Consider the following 19990-nt stretch of genomic DNA (forward strand, 5'->3'; position numbering starts at 1 on the left):
TAATTGAAGGAGAGATAAAGTATTTCCCAAACAAATAACAGTTAAAGGGGTTCATCACCATTAAACTGGCCTTATAAGAAATGTTAAATGGACTTCTTAAGGTAGAAAAGAAAAAACCATAACTAAAAGTGAGAAAATTATAAAAGAAAAAATTCCATGGGTAAAAACAAACATAGTAAAGTAGTAGGTTAATTACTTATATAGCTAGTATGCAGGTTAAACCATAAAAGTAGCAAAATCAATTATTATCTAAGAAATTAGTTAAGGGATTCATAAACTAAAAAGATGTAGAATATTACATTGTATACATAAAGCATGGAGAGGGAGAGTAAAAATGTAACACTTTAAGAATGGGTTTGAACTTAAGCGATCATCTATTTAATATAGACTGCTATACTTAGGATCTTATATACGAATTTCATAGTAATCAAGAAGCAAAACCTATAATAGAAACACACAAAAAAGAGAGAAAGGAATCCAAGCATAACATAAAAGGAGTAACATAACATGAATCACAAGGGAAGAGAGCAAGAGAAGAACAGAGAACTGCAAAAACATCTGGAAAACAATTAACAAAATGGCAACTTGTACATACCTATCAACAACTACTTTAAATGTAAATGGTCTAACTGCTCCAATCAAACGCATAGGGTAGAAGAATAGAAAACAATAATAATAGACTCATCCATTTCTGCCTACAAGAGACTCACTTCAGACTTAAAGACACATACAGATTAAAAGTGAAGGGATGGAAAAAGATATTCCATGCAAATGGAAGCAGAAAAAAAAAAAGCTGGAGCAGCAATACTTAGGCAAAATAGACTTTATTTATTTATTTTTTTTTTAATTTTTTAAAAATCTTTTTATTTTTATTTTTTAATTTTTTTTAACGTTTATTTATTTTTGAGACAGGGAGAGACAGCATGAACGGGGGAGGGTCAGAGAGAGAGGGAGACACAGAATCTGAAACAGGCTCCAGGCTCTGAGCTGTCAGCACAGAGCCTGACGCGGGGCTCGAACTCACGGACCGCGAGATCATGACCTGAGCCAAAGTCGGACGCCTAACTGACTGAGCCACCCAGGCGCCCCGGCAAAATAGACTTTAAAACAAAGGCTGCAACAAGAGACAAAAAAGGCATTACATAACGATAAAGGGATCAATCCAATAATAGGATATAACATTGTAAATATCTATGCATCCAACATAGGAGTGCCTAAATATATAAAGCAAATATTAACAAATATAAAGGGAAAAATTAAAAATAATATGATAGTAGCAGGGGACTTTAATATCCCACTTATATCAATGGATAGATCATCCAGGCAAAAATCAACAAGGAAAGGGTGCTTTTGAACAACACATTGGGCCAGACAGATATAACAGACATACAGAACATTCCATCCCCAAACAACGTAATACACATTCTTTTCAAGTACACATGAAACATTCTCCAAGATAGATCACAAGTTAGGCTATGAGACAAATCTCAATAAATGTAAGAAGATTGAAATCAAATCAAGCAATTTTTCCAATCACAATGGTATGAAACTAAAAATCAATTATAAGAAAAAAAACCTGGGAAAAACGCAAACACCTAGAGGTTAAACAACATGCTACTACGCAGCCAATAGGTCAATGAGGAAATAAAAAAAGAAATAAAAAAACAACAACCTGGAAACAAATGGGAAAATGGAAACACAACATTTCAAAATCTTTGGGATGCAGCAAAAGCAGTTCTAAGAGGGGTGTTTATAGCAATGCAGGTGTACCCCAAGAAACAAAAATCTCAAGTAAACAAAGTAACCTTCCACCTAAATGAACTAAAAAGAACAAAAAAGGGGCACCTGGGTGGCTCAGTCAGTTAAGCATCTGACTTCCGCTCAGGTCATGAGATCGAGCCCCGTGTTGAGCTCCAATCTTGCTTAAGACTCTCTCTATCCTTCTCCCTCTGCCCCTTCTCCCCTCAAAAAAAAAAAAAAAAAAAAAAAAAAAAAAGAGCATAGGCCCATAAAAGCATTTTCCCAGAGAAGACATAGAGATGGCCAAGAGACACATGAAAAAATGCTCAACGTCAGTAATTATCAGGGAGGTGGAAATCAAAACCACAATGAGATATCGCCTCACGCTAGTCAGAATGGCCGGCGTCAAAAAGACAAGAAATAACAAGTAGTGATGAGGATGCGGAGAAAAGGGAACTCTTGTGCACTGTCGGTGGGAATACAAATTGGTGCTGCCGCCACGGAAAACCCTGTTGAGTTATTTTTCACTCAGAAAAATGAAACTATATTGCACACCTGAAACTAATAAAACACTTTATGTTATCTAACTGGAATTAAAATAAAACTTGAAAAATCACAAAAAATTAAAAATAGAAATACCATATGATCCAGTAATTCTACTTCTGGGTATTTACCCAAAGTAAACGAAAACACTAATTTGAAAAGGTATAGACACCCCTATGTTTATAGTAACATTATTTACAATAGCCAAGATATGGAAGCAGCCCGTGTTTGTTGATTGATCGAATGGATAAAGAGGATTACACACACACACACACACACACACACACACACACACTGGAATATTAGCCATAAAAAAGGAGACCTTGCTGTTTGTGACAACATGGATGGACCTACATGGTATAATGTTAAGTTAAATAAGTCAAAAAGAAAAAGACAAATGCCATAAGATTTCACTTATATGTGGAATCTTAAAAACAAAACAAATGAACGAATAAGTAAAAAACAAATATAAATCAGAAAACTAGAGACTAAACTGGGGTTGCCAGAGGGGAGTTCGGTGAGGGATGGATGAAATAGGTGAAGAGATTAAGAGGTACAAACTTCCAGGTTGAAATAAGCCAAGAGGATGAAACATACAGCATGGGGGAATATACTCTATAATATTGCAATAATTTTGTAAGGTGACTGATGGTAACTACATTTATTGTGGTGAGCATTTCATATTGTATACAATTGTCAAATCACCCTATTGTACAGCTGAAACTAACATTATATTGTATGTCAACTATACTTAAAAAAAAAAAAGACCTAAGAAAAAGAGATTTGTACTTGAGTCTGAATTATCAAGGTAAAGACCAAACTTATTTGAAAGGAATATGGGGTTCCAATACATCAAGGTTGCAGATAGACTGCACAAGAGCCGTTCAGCTTTGTCTGGGTTTCAAGGCCTTGAGGAATATGTTTTAGCTCAAGCAGGAGACAGCACAGAAACCATTTATTTCAGTGCAGGGACTGATAGAAAGTTCCGAGTGGAGAGAGAGAGAATATGGAATTAAAAAAAAAAAAGGATAAACAAAAAGAAGGGAATTCTGTATGTCAGGGAGTGGCAGGAAAAGGGTTCGTTCTGGAGTCGATGTGGACAAAATTACATGAGCCGATACAAAATTCCTGGTAGTATTAACATATGGACAAGCATTAGTTTTGGATATCTTCTCTGAAACAGTTGATACTTTAGTATATTTCAGTCATTATAAGTCTTGTAAAATGCTTGAAATGTTTGTATATATTTGACTATTTTTACAACATATATTTTACTATTGTGTCTGTGTCAGAGAACTTGTAATAGAACAGAATTGTTTTTTAAAAAAGAGCTATGATTGAGGGAGGTAAACCATAAGAGACTCTTAAATACAGAGAACAAACCGAGGGTTGACGGAGGTGGGGAGAATGGGTGATGGGCATTAAGGAGGGTACTTGTTGGGATGAGCACTGGGTGTTATATGTAAGTGATGAATCACTGGGTTCTCCTCCTGAAGCCAAGACTACACTGTATGTTAACTAACTTGAGAATAAAAATAAATAAAAAATAAAAAAAAAGTAAAAAGAGCTATGATTGAGGACATGATGGAAAGGCAATCATTGAAAAACTGAGAAAGAAAAATACGGTAACTATATATAACAAGATTCTAAATATCCTAAATAGATTCTCATGGTTCTGGTTGCCAGAGGATCGGAGGGAGGAATGACTAGGTAGAGCACAGGTCATTTTTAGAGAGATGCTCAATGGTGGGTGCATAACATTCTACATTTGCCCCTAAGACCATACAACACAAAGACTGTGCCCACTAAACTATGAACTTAATAATGTATCGATATTGGCCAATCCATTGTAACAAATGGGCACATGTTGGGATGAGCACCGGGTATTATATGGAAGTGATGAACCCCTAAATTCTACTCCTGAAACTAATATTACACTACATGTGAACTAACTGGAATTTACATAAAAACTTGAAATACAAAAATTGCAATACACCTACCACATTTATACAAGACATTAACAATACGGGCAAGTGTGAGAGAGGGGGAAATTAGAATCTTCTACTTTCTGCTCAGTATTTCTGTGAAACTAAACTTGCTCTAAAAATTAAAGCCTGGTTGTGAAGAAAAGTTCTCATGGTAAAGGGACATATATCAAGGTTAGAGATAGGCGTGGTGTTAGGAATGTTGTGGGAATCAGGGAGTCTATCACTGGGAAAGAGAATAGGGTAAAAGGTGGAGCTCACCACAGAAAGCTATGGAGTAGTGAGAAGCAACAGACCGTGTATACACACAGGAATGCACGCAGATCTCAAAAACCTATTGGTGAATAGTAAAAAGTGAGAAAGAGATTGGATAAATAACATGATGCCTTTTATGTACATTAAGACACCTGCATACCCCATGATAGTACACATTTATGATAACATATACAAATAAAGAGATAACTAATTAGGAAGCACATGAGAATGGTCTCTATGGTGAAGGATGGGAATGAAGACAAATGTGAACACATATATTCAATTTTAGTATATGTGCTACCTAAGTGAGCAAAAATACATATATTCAGATATGCATATAAGAAAGAAGTCTTGGGGTGCCTGGGTGGCTCAGTTGGTTGGGCGTCCGATCTTGCAGTTCGTGAGTTCAAGCCCTGCGTTGGGCTCTGAGCTGACAGCTCGGAGCCTGGAGCCTGTTTCGGATTCTGTGTCTCCCTCCCTCTGCCCCTTCCCCACTCATGCTCTGTCTGTCTCTGTCTCCCAAAAATGAATAAATGTTAAAAAAAAATTTTAAAAAATTAAAAATAAAAAAAATGGTGATCACATGGTGAGTTATTGCTGTAGGCGGGGTTGAATCTACTTGATATCTAGCTGCATTTCTTTCCTGAGTTACCTCTTCCACTCTCATAATTATAAAAATATTTATATGCTAATAACATCCAAGTGAATACCCAGCCTCGACCTCTTCTGTGACCTTAATATCCATAAAAGCACATATCTGCCTGAACCTCTGTATGCATGTCTGTTAGGGAACTCCAACTCAGGAAGTCAAAACACACATCTTGGGGCGCCTGGGTGGCTCAGTTGGTTGAGCGTCCGGCTTCGGCTCAGGTCACGATCTCGCGGTCCGTGAGTTCGAGCCCCGCATCGGGCTCTGTGCTGATGGCTCAGAGCCTAGAGCCTGCTTCCGATTCTGTGTCTCCCTCTCTCTCTGCCCCTCCCCTGTTCATGCTCTGTCTCTGTCTCAAAAATAAACGTTAAAAAAAAAAAAATTAAAAAAAAAAACACACATCTTGATTATCTTCCCAAATTTGCTTCTATCCTAGTATTCTCCCACCTTGTATACTGGCATCAGAATTTACTCATTTGTTCAGGCCAGAGCCTATATTCCCTTGGATACATCTATTTGTCTCACTAGAAGCTCTCCAATAGTAAAAAAAAAAAAAAAAAAACAAAAAAAAACCAAAAAAACAAAAAACAAAAAAAAAAACCCTGCCCCCCCAAAAAACCAATAATAATCGAAACCACTACCAAGTTTTATTGCCTCTACCTCTAAAACATTTCCCCAGTCCAGCTACATCTTATCGTCTTCATGGACACCTCTTAAATTACTCCCCTGCCATTTCTTTTCTGGACGATTTCAATAGTCTCCCGAATGGTTCCTGCTACCCCTCAGTGGAGAAGTGTGACTTTTAAAAGGCCATGTTATCAAATTTCCCTTGAAAAAATAAAGGCTGGGATATAGAACAGGAGTAAACAAGGAGTCAGGGAAGAGATCTTTGAGGAGGTAATATTTGAATTTGAGAAATTAGAAGGTATAGGATGAGCAATGTAGAGGGAAGAGAGTATTTGGGGCAGAAGAAATGGCAAGTGTAAAAACTATGAGGAGGTAACCAGCTTGATGTTCTGAAGATGAGCAGGGAACGGGAGAAGGTGGTAGGAGATGAGGTGGGAAAGGGATGCAGGGGCCAGATCTCATGCCTGGCAGGGCTTGCTAAGAAACTTGGATTTTAGGGGCACATGGGTGGCTCAGTTAAGCATCCGACTTTTGATTTCGGCTCAGGTCATGATCTCATGGTTTGTGGGATCACAGGCAGTGCGGAGCCTGCTTGCAATTCTCTCTCCCCCTCATCTGCCCCTCCCCTGCTCTCTCTTTCTTTCTCTCAAAATAACCATAAAAAAAAAAGAAACTTGGATTTTATTTTAAGTACACTGGAATATCATTGGAGCGTCATGGGGGTCCTGGGGTAAGAGAGACAGAAAGAAGTTCAAGCTTGAAAAGCCCGGTAAATGGATGAAATGTGTAACATTAACAATAGTCAAATACTTGCGGGTGGTGCCTTTTAAAGGCAGGAGCTACACATTCTCAGAAGTTTTCTAACAGAAACCCGATGGTTATTAATCAGAAGTGCTGGGCTGCTTTTCATCTGACAGGGAGCAGAACTCAATAACTTCAAAGTTCCTTTGAATATCTTCTAAATTATCCTTTCCCATTTAACATCTGGTAAGATGATCTGAGCCATAGGTATTGAAATCAACCCTCTTACAACTGGTCTTCTGGCTGCCACTGTTATCTCTTACTCAATTATCCTTCCCACCCAACTGTCGCATCCCCGTTATTATTATATCTCTTATTAAACATTTCGTGGGGGTTAGCTGGAGTCTGAACACTGGGGAAAGTGGTACACACTGGCTCAGAGGCTGGACTCTGATCCGAAGATCTACATGGGTAATGTTTAACGGTGATCAACTCAAAGGTCACAATTTTTAGTTAACACTACCAAGTGGCATCACACTGATGGGCGGATGTTCAGGGGCATATAAAGTTCCCTTAGTGCTCTCATGGGTGACAGCAATGGTTGACCGCCTCCTTCAAAAGGAGCTCTGCCAAGATGTAGGAGGTCCCAAACTTCTCATTTCCCCAAGCCATGTCCTCCTGGGTTCCTAATATTATTTACCTTACATGGTTACAAATATTATGTATTAAAGCTATTTCACGGAGAGCAGCACGCAGGTGACAGGTGCAATATCTTACCATCCCATCGGTGCCACATTGCTACACAACCCACAGATTGTGTAAAGATCATTACTTGTTGCACATGAATACCTGCATTGTAGGTATGCAGTGATGACCAGTCCGGCAGCATTCAAAACCATTTATCTTACTGGTCTAGGTAGTTGAGAACATTTTCAAGGCCAATTAATAATAATAGTAATAATAATTCACAAATTTGCGCTTTCAAACATGTTGGTACTTTCTGCCTCAACACCTCGTCCTCTCCCTGCATTCAAATAACTCCTAGACATAAACCTTGTGTCCTGGCATCAGCTTTGAAAATCCCTCCCTGAAACTTCTTTCAATCTGAGTCAGATGCCTTTCTCTGACCTCCTTCAGGCAATACAAGGAACACATTTATCACACCACACTATAATTTATTAAGTACTCTTATTAGGTTGTGGCTCCCTGGAGTCAGAGATAGAGGTCGGCACATAGCACGATGCAGAACCTACAGTGAGATCTCAGTAAAGGTTTCTTTTTTAAATTTCAATGTTAACATACAGTGCAATATTGGTTTCAGGAGTAGAATTCAGAGATTCATCATTTACATACAACACCCAGTGCTCATCCCAACGAATGCTCATCCCTCCTTATTACCCATCACCTATCTAGTCCATCTTCCACCCACCTCCCTCCATCGACCCTCAGTTTGTTCTCTATCATAAAGAGACTCTTGTGGTTTGTTTCCCTCCCTTCTCTTTATCTCCCTGCTCCTTCCCTGTGGGGGGCTGGGCCCCGGTGTCAGGCTGAGATCCGGTCGAGCAAAGGCTCCCTGTCGACTCAGCCAACCCGGTGGTTCCCCCTCCCATTCCCCCACTTTCAAGGGCATACGAAAGCCTTGTCAAGGCTGAGAAAGTTAATTCCTGAAGCCTGTGGTCTGCAGGTGTTGGCAGTAATGCTACCTCCCTTTTTTCTACCCCGGGTCAGATAGAAACAAGCATGGGAACTGTGTTTTGCTAGCAATCTATCAACAAAGTCTTGTGACCCGTTCAGAAAGTTCACAAGGTACACAGAACTAAATGTTTTGGCTGGCAGTGATCATGTGAAACCTGTTTATTCTTAGAATGACCTGATCCATAAGAGTCTTATATTATAAAAGATTGTGTACAGCAACAATAAAGCCATCACTTGGGCCATCAGCCCAGGGGACCCTCCTGTTCCCAAACTGTCTTCTCTTCTCTCTTTTTTTTCTTACATTCCCCTACCCTCAGGACCCTGATCTTGGTGTTTGTTGCACCGGTCGCAACACTTCCCTAGAATAAACTTAACTCAGTGCCCCAGCTATAAATAGGAATTGGGCCACTGATTTTCATGACTGAGATTCACATATCAGTTCCCACTGGAAGAGGAGGAAAGCAGCACAGCAGTTTTAGAAGAGTTTAAACCCTTTAGTAGACATTGACTCCAAACTCTTACATGTGATGGATGGGATCCTCTCCCTTGTGGTCCTGCCTTTGTTTCCAACCACTCTCCCCTGGTGTCTCACAGCTATAATACTGAGCTTGCTTCAACACTTGAAATGAGGCTGGTTCACTCTCTTGTGCCTCATATCCTCTGAATCATTTGCATCCATGTGCCTGTATATCTCTATTCATTTTCCTCTTAGACCACCAATTCCCTTTGTTGCATTAACTTATACACATTTTTCAGGTATTGTGTCCAACACAACTTTTTCAAGAAACCTACTCTCGTCCTATAGGTAATACAGAAGCCCTGCCTTGGACTTCACTTAGCAATCTACATTCACCTTTATGGTAACTCTTATCTTTGGCCACACATCAAATCACTTGAGAAAGCTTAAAAAGTGCTGATGCCTGGATCCTTTGCCCAGAAGTTCTGATTTACTGGAAATCAGTTTTCAATGAGTATTGAGAACCGGTGATCTAGCGTAACATTACTTACATTTCTTTTTAATGTTTATTTATTTTTGAAAGAGAGGGAGAGAGGGAGAGAGAGAGAGAGAGAGGGAGACACAGAATCTGAAGCAGGCTCCAGGCTCTGAGCTGTCAGCCCAGAGCCCAACGTGGGGCTGGAGCCCATGGACCGTGAGATCATGACCTGAGCTGCAGTCCGGTGCTTATCTGGCTGAGCCACCCAGGCTCCTATAGCATAACATTACTTTTTAAATTATAGGTCTCTCTCACTAGATTGAATGATGTAATAGCAGGCACGTGTTTAGATTGTTCACTAACCTCAATACCAATACTCTTGACTGTCATAGTATAGATAAGCAATTACTATCTGCTGAAGGAATGAAGAAAAGTCTGGCTGCAGTGTCCACGTTGGGACTAAATGTATAAAGCAAGTCTATTTTTTGTGTAGTTCTTTTTAAAATTTATTTTTAATCATTTTTGATCTTTATTTATTTTTGAGAGAGAGACAGAGAGTGAGCAGGGGAGGAGCGGAGAGAGAGGGAGACACAGAATCCAAAGCAGGCTCCAGGACCTGAGCTGCCCACATAAAGCCCAACGTGGGGCTCGAACTCATCAACCGTGAGATCATGACCTGAGCTGAAGTCAGACGCTCAACCGACTGAGCCACCCAGGCGCTCCAATTTTTTGTGTATTTCTAAACACTTTGATCATATAAGTGGAAGATTTAAATGGGACTTCTTACCTCAATTACAATGGTGGCAGGGAATAAGCTTTGGTCATACACCCAGCCTTCCACACAGGGCTCTATGTCTGGCCCACTCGTGTTGCAGAAGGTACCATTCAGGTGAAGGAACTGCCCCTGGGGATGGATGAAGCGATGGCATTTCTCTGGCTTCGTGTTTGAGTCCAGTGGGATGGAGATTCTCAGGAGTACCTCTTGGCTGAAGATCCCAGTGCTGTTAGCAGAGACCGTGTCATTGTGAAGGATGTGGACCCAGCAGCAGTGACCAGGGATGGCTGCAGTGAAGTTCTCCAATAAAATATGAGTTTTCACTACGAGGCTGGAGATACAAAGGAAAATTATCTGAAGGATCTGGAATCTCCCCAGGCCTCCGACTTGATCCAGGAGGCACTGAAGGGCCATGGAGGCTGAAGAACCGATCTGTAAGAGATGGCACAATGACTTTACTGAAATAAGTTCAAAGGGAGAAAATATTTCCTTTCGCTATGTCACACTAAGTGCATATATTTTTTAATGATTATTTAGTTTGAAAGAGAGAGAGTGTGTGTGTGTGCGCACACATGAATGAAGGAGGGGCAGAGAGAGAGGGAGAGAGAATTCCAAGCAGGCTCCCTGCTGTTAGCACGGAGCTGGACATGGGCCTTGAAGCCAGGAACCATGAGATCATGACCTGAGTTGAAATCAAGAGTCAGAAGCTCAACCGACTGAGCCACCCAGGTGCCCCCACACTAAGTGCATATGGATCCTGACCCCACTTTCTCCTTAGTGGGCCCTGCCTGACCGACACAGAAGAGTGGTGGGAGGTTTTACCCCAAGTCTTTTGAGGCAGCTAGATAGTTTCCATAAAGTCACAGATACATGTATCTGGCAAAGAGACTTAGCTGTTGACAACTAAACTTGCTTAAAAGACTACTCAGTGAATGATCTTGACCTTACAGGCTCCTGGGAAGTCAGTAGAGTTTAGATGGAAATATCCCTGTTTGGCATATAACCTAAAACACACCTGTTCAATCATCTAGTATTTTTAGAAAAGGGATGTATGGAGGCCCAAGGGTGAACTTCTTTGTGTGATATTCCTGTGTAAAGAGCAGAGAGCAGGGATTTGTCTTGATTAGAACTGCATTTTTATTAAAGATTAAAGAAAACCATCCTTAGTTAAATCAAAGCAAAGTGGAATGTTGTGAACGAATGCTAACTTTTGGTAACTGAAGTCCTGCTACAGTTTAAATCACACCGTGACAGCGGTTTTAAGATTTTTGAAATGAGGAAATTTCAAAATGGAGGAAGGAAATTGTATTTTTTCTGTAATAGTTTGTTTTCCCAGAGTTACTGAGTCATCCGAATAGCATTTTGGACTAACTTTCTTTGCTATTGCTGTAAATAAACCAATGTCATGTGTTTATATGTATTTGTATATTATATTTTTATTTATAAGTTTCTAAGTGAAACATGAGGTCAGTGTTTCAAGGTCTTATAATCCAGTTAATAAGAGATAGATACATAAATAATTACACTGCAATGTCGTAAGATAATTATAAGAGAAATACACAATGTGCTGTGGAAAAATGAAAAAGACAATGTTTCATGATTCCCGGGGAGACGCCATGGGCCAAGGAAATGGTCTTTATAGAAGTGAACTTTTAACTACTCTTGAAGGAAGATTCTTGAGACAATAAAGCAGTGGGTGAACAATTGAAAAAAAAAACAGTTTATAACCAAGAGAATAATAAGCATGCAATCATAGGAAAAGGTAAATAATATTTGTGCACTTATAAGATATTCAAAAGATGGAATCTACAGGATATACAGGGCAATAATGGGAGCAGGTAGGTTGATTTTTAAAAATCTTTAGAATTTATTCTGCAGACTAGAGTTTCTTATTCTTCTTAAAAAAATTTTAAAGTTTTTATTTAAAATCCAGTTAGTTAACATACAGTGTAATATTAGCGGCAGATGCACGATCTAGTGATTCAACAGTTGCATGCATCACCTGGTGCTTACCATGACAAGTGCCCTCCTTAAGCCCCATCACCTATTTGCCCATCCCCCTGCCCACCTCCCCTCTGGTAACCGTCCGTTTGTTCCCTATAGTTAAGAGTCTATTTCTTGGTTTGCCTCTCTCTCTCTTTTTTCCCTTTGCTCATTTGTTTTGTTTCTTAAATTCCACAGATGAGTGAGATGATATGGAATTTGTCTTTCTCTGACTTATTTTGCCTAACACAATACTCTCTAGCTCTACCCATGTCATGGCAAATGGCAAGATTTCATGCTTTTTTTGTGGCTGAGTAATATTTCATTATATGTATACTATGTAATATTCCATTATTTATATCTATATCTATATCTATCTATATCTATATCATGCCACATATATATATATGCCACATATTTATCCATTTATCAGTCAATGGACACTTGAGCTGTTTCCATGATTTGGCTGTTGTAGATAATGCTGCTAGAAACATCGGGGTGCATGTATCCCTTTAAGTTAGTATTTTTGTATTCTTTGGGTAAATAGTCAGTAGTGCAATTGCTGGATTGTAGGGTAGTTTTATTTTTAGTTTCTTGAGGAACTTCCATACTGTTTTCCAGAGTGGCTGCACCAGTTTGCCTTCCCACCAACAGTGGGAGTCCCCTTTCCCACTGGGAAAGAGGGCTCCCCTTTCTCCACATCCTTGCCAACACCTGTTGTTTCTTGTGTTGTTGATTGTAGCCATTCTGACAGGTGTGAGGTGATATCTCATTGAAGTTTTGAATTATATTTCCCTGATGATCAGTGATGTTGAACACCTTCTCATATGTCTGTTGCCCATCTGGATGTCTTCTTTGGAGAAATGTTTATTCATCTCTTCTGCCTATTTTTAATTGCTTATTTGTTTTTTAGGTGTTGAGCTTGATAAGTTCTTTATAGGCTTTAGATACTAACCCTTTATCAGACATGTCATTTGCAAACATCTTCTCCCATTCCATCAGTTGCCTTTTAGTTCTGTTGATTGTTTCCTTTGATGTGCAGAAGCTTTTTATTTTGATGAAGTCCCAATAGTTTATTTGTTTATTTAATTTATTTTGTTTCCATTGCCTCAGGAGACATATCTAGAGAGAAGTCGCTACAGCTGATGTCAAAGAGGTCACTGCCTGTGTTCTCTAAGATTTCAATGGTTTCCTGTCTCTCATTTAGGTCTTACATCCATTTTGAGTCTATTTTTGTGTATGGTGAAAGAGAGTGGTCCAGTTCCATTCTTCTGGATATTGCTGTCCAGTATTCCCAATACTATTTGTTGAAGGGACTTGTCTTCTTCCCTTTGGATATTCTTTCCTGCTTTGTTGAAGGTTAATTGACCATATAGTTGTGGGTTCCTTTCTAGGTTTTCTATTCTGTTCCATTGACCTGTGTGTCTATTTTTGTGCCAGTACCATACTGTTTTGATCGCCACAGCTTTGTAATATAACTTGAAGTCCAGAATGTGATGTCTCCAGCTTTGCTTTTCTTTTTCAAGGTGTTTTTGGCTATTCAGAGTCTTATTCTTGAATTTCAAATTCATCACTTGTGGGACACCTTAGAAAGTAGATCTATGTCCAGCCTGCAGAGATTCCTTTTCAGGAAATGACTTAAATGGAACAATTACAAAGATGAAATTTCTTGAATCATTGGGTGCTATTGTAAAGCTTTTGAAAGAGAGATATCTGGGGTGCCTGGGTGGCTCGGTCGGTTAAGTGTCCGACTTCGGCTCAGGTCATGATCTCACGGTCCGTGGGTTCGAGCCCCGCGTCGGGCTCTGTGCTGACAGCTCAGAGCCTGGAGCCTGTTTCAGATTCTGTGTCTCCCTCTCTCTGTGACCCTCCCCCGTTCATGCTCTGTCTCTCTCTGTCTCAAAAATAAATAAACGTTAAAAAAAAAAAAGAAAGAGAGATATCTTAGTCTTCTAGGGCTCTACCATAACAAAATTACACAGACTGGGTGGCTTAAACAACAGAAAGTATTTTGTTTCAGTTCTGTTGTTAGAAACAGAAAGTTAGAAACTAGAAATCAACGAGAAAGATAAAGCTGGTTCTATTTGTTTTTCTTTTGTTCTTTTTTAAGTTTTTAATTGAAATTCCAGTGAATTAACATACAGTATAATATTAGTTTCAGGTGTACAGTTTAGTGATTCAACACTTCCATACAATACCCAGTGCTCATCATGACTAGTGCACTCCTTAATTCCCATCACCTACTTCACCCATCCCCTCCACCCTGACTCTAGCATGTATGAAGCTATTATATCTGAGATCCTCTGTTTCTCTACCTATAAAATGGAAATAGTATGACTTGCCTTATCTCTCAAAATATTTATGAGGACCAAATCAGATCTGAAAGCACAGCATAAATATTAAAATATCACATACAAAACAAACTTGTATAGGAATGTTCATAGCAGCATTATTCACAATAGCCAAAAAGTGAAAATAACTAACTCAAAGATCCATCAATTAATGAATGGATAAACAAAAATAACATAGCTATATTTAGCCATAAAAAGGAATGAAATACTGATGCATGTTACAATGTGGATGAACCTTCAAAACTTTATACTAAGTGATAGAAGCCAGAAACAAAAAGCCACCTTATATGATTCCACGTATATGAAATGTCCAGAGCAGAGGAATCCACAAGGAAATCATATTAGTGGTTTCAGGGCAGGGGGTGAAGGGGATAGGGAGGATTAGGGAGTCACTACTAATGGGGACAAGGCTGATGAAAATGTTTTGAAATTAAGGTCATGGAGATGGCTGCATGACTCTGTGAATACACTAGAAGCCACCGAACTGTACACTTTAAAAGGATCAGTTTATAGCACATGAATTATATTTCTATTTTAGAAATTCTACAATAAAAATACGTTATACAAATATTAAAGAAAAAAGAAAGCTGGAAAGTTTAAAAGCACGTGGAAACTAAACAACATACTCCCGAACAACCAACGGGCCAAAGAAGAAATCAAAAGGAAAGTAAAAACAATCTTGAAACAAACAGAAATGAAAACACAACACACCAAAACCTATGGATGCTGCAAATCAGTTCTTAGAGAAGTTTAAAGAAATGCAACCATCTATTAAAAAACAGAAAAGTCTCGAGCAACCTAATTTTACATCACAAAGAACTAGAAAAAGAAGAACAAATTAAGCCATGGTTTGTTATAGAAGGAAGGATATAATAGAGCAGAATGGAAATAAATGAAATAGAGACTAGAAAAACAATAGAAAAGGGATGAGCACTGGGTGTTGTATGTAAGTGATGAATCACAGGAATCTACCCTCGATATGAAGAGCACACTGTATACACTCTATGTTAGCTAACTTGACAATAAATTATATTAAAAAAAAGAAAAAAGAAAAACAATAGAAAAGATCAAGATCAATGACTAAGAGCTGTTTTTTTTTTTTTTGAAAAATGTGAACAAACTGACAAACCTTTTGCTAGACTACTCAGAAAAAAAAGAAGACTAAAACACAGAAATGAAAGAGGAGGCATTTCAACTGATACTACATGAAAACATAGGATCATGAGACTGCTGTGAACAATTATATGCCAATAAATTAGATAACCTAGAAGAATGGGCAGATTCTAAAAAGCATACAGTCTACTAAGACTGAATGAAAGAAATAGAAAACTTGAACAGACCAATAATGAATAGAGGGATTGAATCAGTAATCAAAAATTTCCCAATACAGAAAAGCCCAGGACCAGATGGCTTTACTGGTGAATTCTACCAAAAAATTGAAGAAGAATTAATGCCAATCCTTCTCAAACTCTTCAAAACATTGAAGACAAGGGAACGCTCCCAAACTCATTTTATGAGACCAGCAGTACCCTGATACTAAAGCCAAATAAGGACACTGCAAGAAAACAATAGACCAATACCCTTGATGAATATAGATGTAAAAATTCTTAGCAAAATAGTAGTAAACAAAATTCAACAACACATCAAAGGATTATATTCCATGACCAAGTGGGATGCTAGGATAGTTCAACATAAATGAAACATTAAATATGATATACCACATTAATAAAATAAATGATAAAAATTATAGGACACCCTCAATAGATGTAGACAAAATATTTGGCAAAATTCAACACGGTTTCATGATGAAAAACCCCAACAAATTGAGTATAGAAGGAACATACCTCCACATAATAAAGGTCATATGTGAAACACCCACAGCTAACATCACAGTCAACAGTAAAAGGCTAAAAACAAATTCTTCTTGTAATGTCAGGAACAAGGCAAAGTTGCCTACTCTCAACACTCTGATTCAACATAATACAGGAAATCCTAGATAGAGCATTCAGGCAAGATAAAGAAATAAAAGGAATTCAAATTGGAAAGGAAGAAGTAAAGTCGTTATCTGCAAATGATATAAGCTTATATATAGGAAATCCTAAAACTCAACCAAAGAATTTTGGAACTAATCAAGGAATTCAGTAGTCCACCCACAGGTATTAGTGGCATTTCCATATACTAACAGTGAATTATATGAAGAAAAAAAATCCCATTCATATTAAAATAAAAAACAATAAATATTTAGGAATTAGTTTAACCAAGGAAGAGAAAGATCTGTACAATGAAAAATATAAGACACTGATGAAAGAAATTAAAGAAGACACAAATAAATAGAATGATACTACTTGTTCACGAATGGGAAAAATTAACATTTTTAAATGTCCATACTATCTAAAGCCATCTACAGATTTAATGCAATCCTTACTAAATTCCAATGGCATTTTTCACAGAAATAGAAAATACAATCTTATAATTCATATGGAACCACAAAGGGCCCTAAATAGCCAAAGAAATTCTGAGAAAGAAGAACAAAGCTGGAGGCATCACACTTCCTGATATCAAGCTATATTACAAAGAGTAATTAAAATATCATGGTACTGGCATAAAAATAGACACACAGTAAAGTGGAATAGAATAGAGTCTCCAGACATAAGTGCCCACATATATGGTCAACTAATATTTGACAAGAAAACCAAGAATACTCAATGGTGGAAGAAAGTCTCTTCAACAAATGGTGGTAAATAACCAAATGCAGAAAAATGAATGGGCCCATATACCACTCACAAAAATTAACCCAAAATGGAGGAAAGACTTAAATATAAGGCCCAATAAATGAAAACTCTTAGAAGAAATCATAGAGAAGAAGCTCCTTGACATAGGCCTTGGCAATGATTATTTGGATATGACAACAAAAGCACAAACACATAAGCAAAAATAAACAAGTAAGAGTACTCAAACTAACAATCTTCCTCATAACAAAAGAAACAATAAACAAAATGAAAAAGCAACAACCTACGGAATAGGAGAAAATATTTGCAAACAATATATTGGATAAGACATTAATATCCAAAATATGTAGAGAACTCATATAACTCAGTAACAAACAAAAACAGATTTAAAAATGGGCAGATGAACTAAACAGAGATTTTTTTAAAAAAATTTTTTTAATGTTTTTTTATTTATTTTTTTGAGACAGAGAGAGACAGAGCATGAATGGGGGAGGGTCAGAGAGAGAGGGAGACACAGAATCGGAAGCAGGCTCCAGGCTCTGAGCCATCAGCCCAGAGCCTGACTCGGGGCTCGAACTCACGAACCGTGAGATCGTGACCTGAGCCAAAGTCGGACGCTCAACCGACTGAGCCACCCAGGTGCCCCCAGAGATTTTTTTTAAAGAAGATACCCCACATAACCAACAAATACTGAAAAGATGCTCAATGTCACTAATTACCACGAAATGCAAATCAAACATGGAAAACAATATGGAGGTTTCTCAAAAAGTTAAAAATCGAACTACCATATGATCCAGCAATCCCACTTGTGGGTATATATCCAAAAGAAATGAAATCAAGATGTTGAAAAGATGTTTGCACTCTCATGTTTATTGCAGCAGGATTCAAAATACCCAAGATGTGGAAAACCCTAAGTGTTCGTTGATGGATGAATGGGTAAAAAAGATTTGGTATATATATCAATGGGATATTATTCAGCCATGAGAAAGAAGAAAATTATGCCAATTGAGACAACATGTTGAACTTTGGGGGCACTATACTATGTGATATGTCAGAGAGAGGGTGATAGATATTGTATATAACTTGTATGTCAAATCTAAAAAAGCCAGACTTTTAGACACTGAGAGTAGAATGGTGGTTATCAGGATCTGGGCAGTGGGGGAATTGGTGAGCTGTTTAAGGATACAAACTTGCAAGCAGTAGATAAATAAGTTCTGGAGTTCTAATGCATACCCAAGTGATTATAGCAAATATTGTATTATAGATTTTAACCTGGGTAAAGGACTAGATTTTAAACGTCCTCAACACAAAAAAGTAATTATAATTTTGTGACACAAATGAGGTGTTAGCTAAGGTTACGATGGTAATCATTTTGCAACATACAAATGGTATTGTGATGCCTCCAGCTTTGGTTTTCTTTTTCAAGATTGCTTCGGCAATTTGGGGTCTTTCCTGGTTCCGTACAAATTTTAGGATTGTTCTAGCTCTGTGAAGAATGTTGGTGTTACTTTGATAGGGATTGCATTGAATATATAGATTGCTGTGGGTAGTTTTGACATTTTAACATTATTTGTTCTTCATATCCAGGAGCATGGAATCTTTTTCCACTTCTTTGTGTCTTCTTCGATTTCTTTCATAAGCTTTCTATAGTTTTCAGTGTATAGGTTTTTCACCTCTTTGGTTAGATTTATTCCTAGGTATTTTATGGGTTTTGATCCAATTGTAAATGGCATCGATTCCTTGATTTCTCTTTCTGTTGCCTCATTATTGGTGTCTAGGAATGCAACCAATTTCTGTGCATTGATTTTATATCCTGCAACTTTGCTGAATTCGTGGATCAGATCTAGCAGTTTTTTGGTGGAATCTTTTGGGTTTTCCATATAGAGTATCATGTCATCTGCAAAGAGTGAAAGTTTGACCTCCTCCTGGCCAGTTTGGATGCCTTTCATTTCTTTGTGTTATCTTATTGCAGAGGCTAAGACTTCCGATACTATGTGGAACAACAGTGGCGAGAGTGGACATCCCTGTCTTGTTCTTGACCTTAGGGGGAAAGCTCTCAGTTTTCCCCATTGAGGATGATATTAATGTTGGGTCTTTCATATATGGCTTTTATGATCTCGAGGTATGGTCCTTCTATCCCTACTTTCTTGAGGGTTTTTATCAAGAAAGGATGCTGTATTTTGTCAAAAGCTTTCTCTGCATCTATTGAGAGGATCATGTGGTTCTTGTCCTTTCCTTTAATGATGTGATGAATCACATTGATTCTTTTGTGGATATTGATCCAGCCCTGCATCCCAGGTATAAGTCCCACTTGGTCATGGTGAATAATTTTTTTATTGTATTGTTGGATCCGCTTGGCTAATATCTTGTGGAATTTTGCATCCATGTTCATCAGGGAAATTGGTCTATAGTTCCACTTTTTACTGGGGTCTTTTTCTGGTTTTGGAATCAAGGAAATGCTGGCTTCATAGAAAGAGTTTGGAAGTTTTCTTCCATTTCCATTTTTTGGAACAGCTTCAAGAGAATAGGTGTTAACTAGTCTTTAAATGTTTCATAGAATTCCTCTGGAAAGCCATCTGGCCCTGGACTGTTTTTTTGGGAGACTTTTGATTACTAATTTGATTCTTTACTGGTTATGGGTCTGTTCAAATTTTCTATTTCTTCCTGTTTCAGTTTTGGTAGTGTATGTTTCTAGGAATTTGTCTATTTCTTCCAGATTGCCCGTTTTATTGGCATATAATTGCTTGTAATATTCTCTTATTATTGTTTGCATTTCTGCTGTGTTGGTTGTAATAGCTCCTCTTTCATTCTTGATTTTATTTATTTGGGTCCTTTCCTTTTTCTTTTTGATCAAACTGGCTAGGGGTTTATCAATTTTGTTAATTCTTTCAAAGAATCAGCGCCTGGTTTCATTGATCTGTTCTACTGTATTGTTGTTGTTGTTGTTTGTTTTATTTTGTTTTGTTTCAATAGCATTGATTT

General features: G+C 38.0%; 1 protein-coding gene across 1 annotated transcript; it reads right to left on the minus strand.

Annotated features, from left to right (window-relative positions):
• Positions 1-8605: 8605 nt before the first annotated feature.
• LOC122231513 (solute carrier family 22 member 9-like) lies at positions 8606-10359 on the minus strand. The gene is given in 2 exon segments (XM_042959635.1): positions 8606-8680; positions 9958-10359. Coding segments are annotated over 2 exon segments (477 nt in total).
• Positions 10360-19990: the final 9631 nt, after the last annotated feature.

This window comes from Panthera tigris, chromosome D1 (assembly GCF_018350195.1).
Source record: "Panthera tigris isolate Pti1 chromosome D1, P.tigris_Pti1_mat1.1, whole genome shotgun sequence".
In the NCBI taxonomy this organism is placed as follows: domain Eukaryota; kingdom Metazoa; phylum Chordata; class Mammalia; order Carnivora; family Felidae; genus Panthera; species Panthera tigris.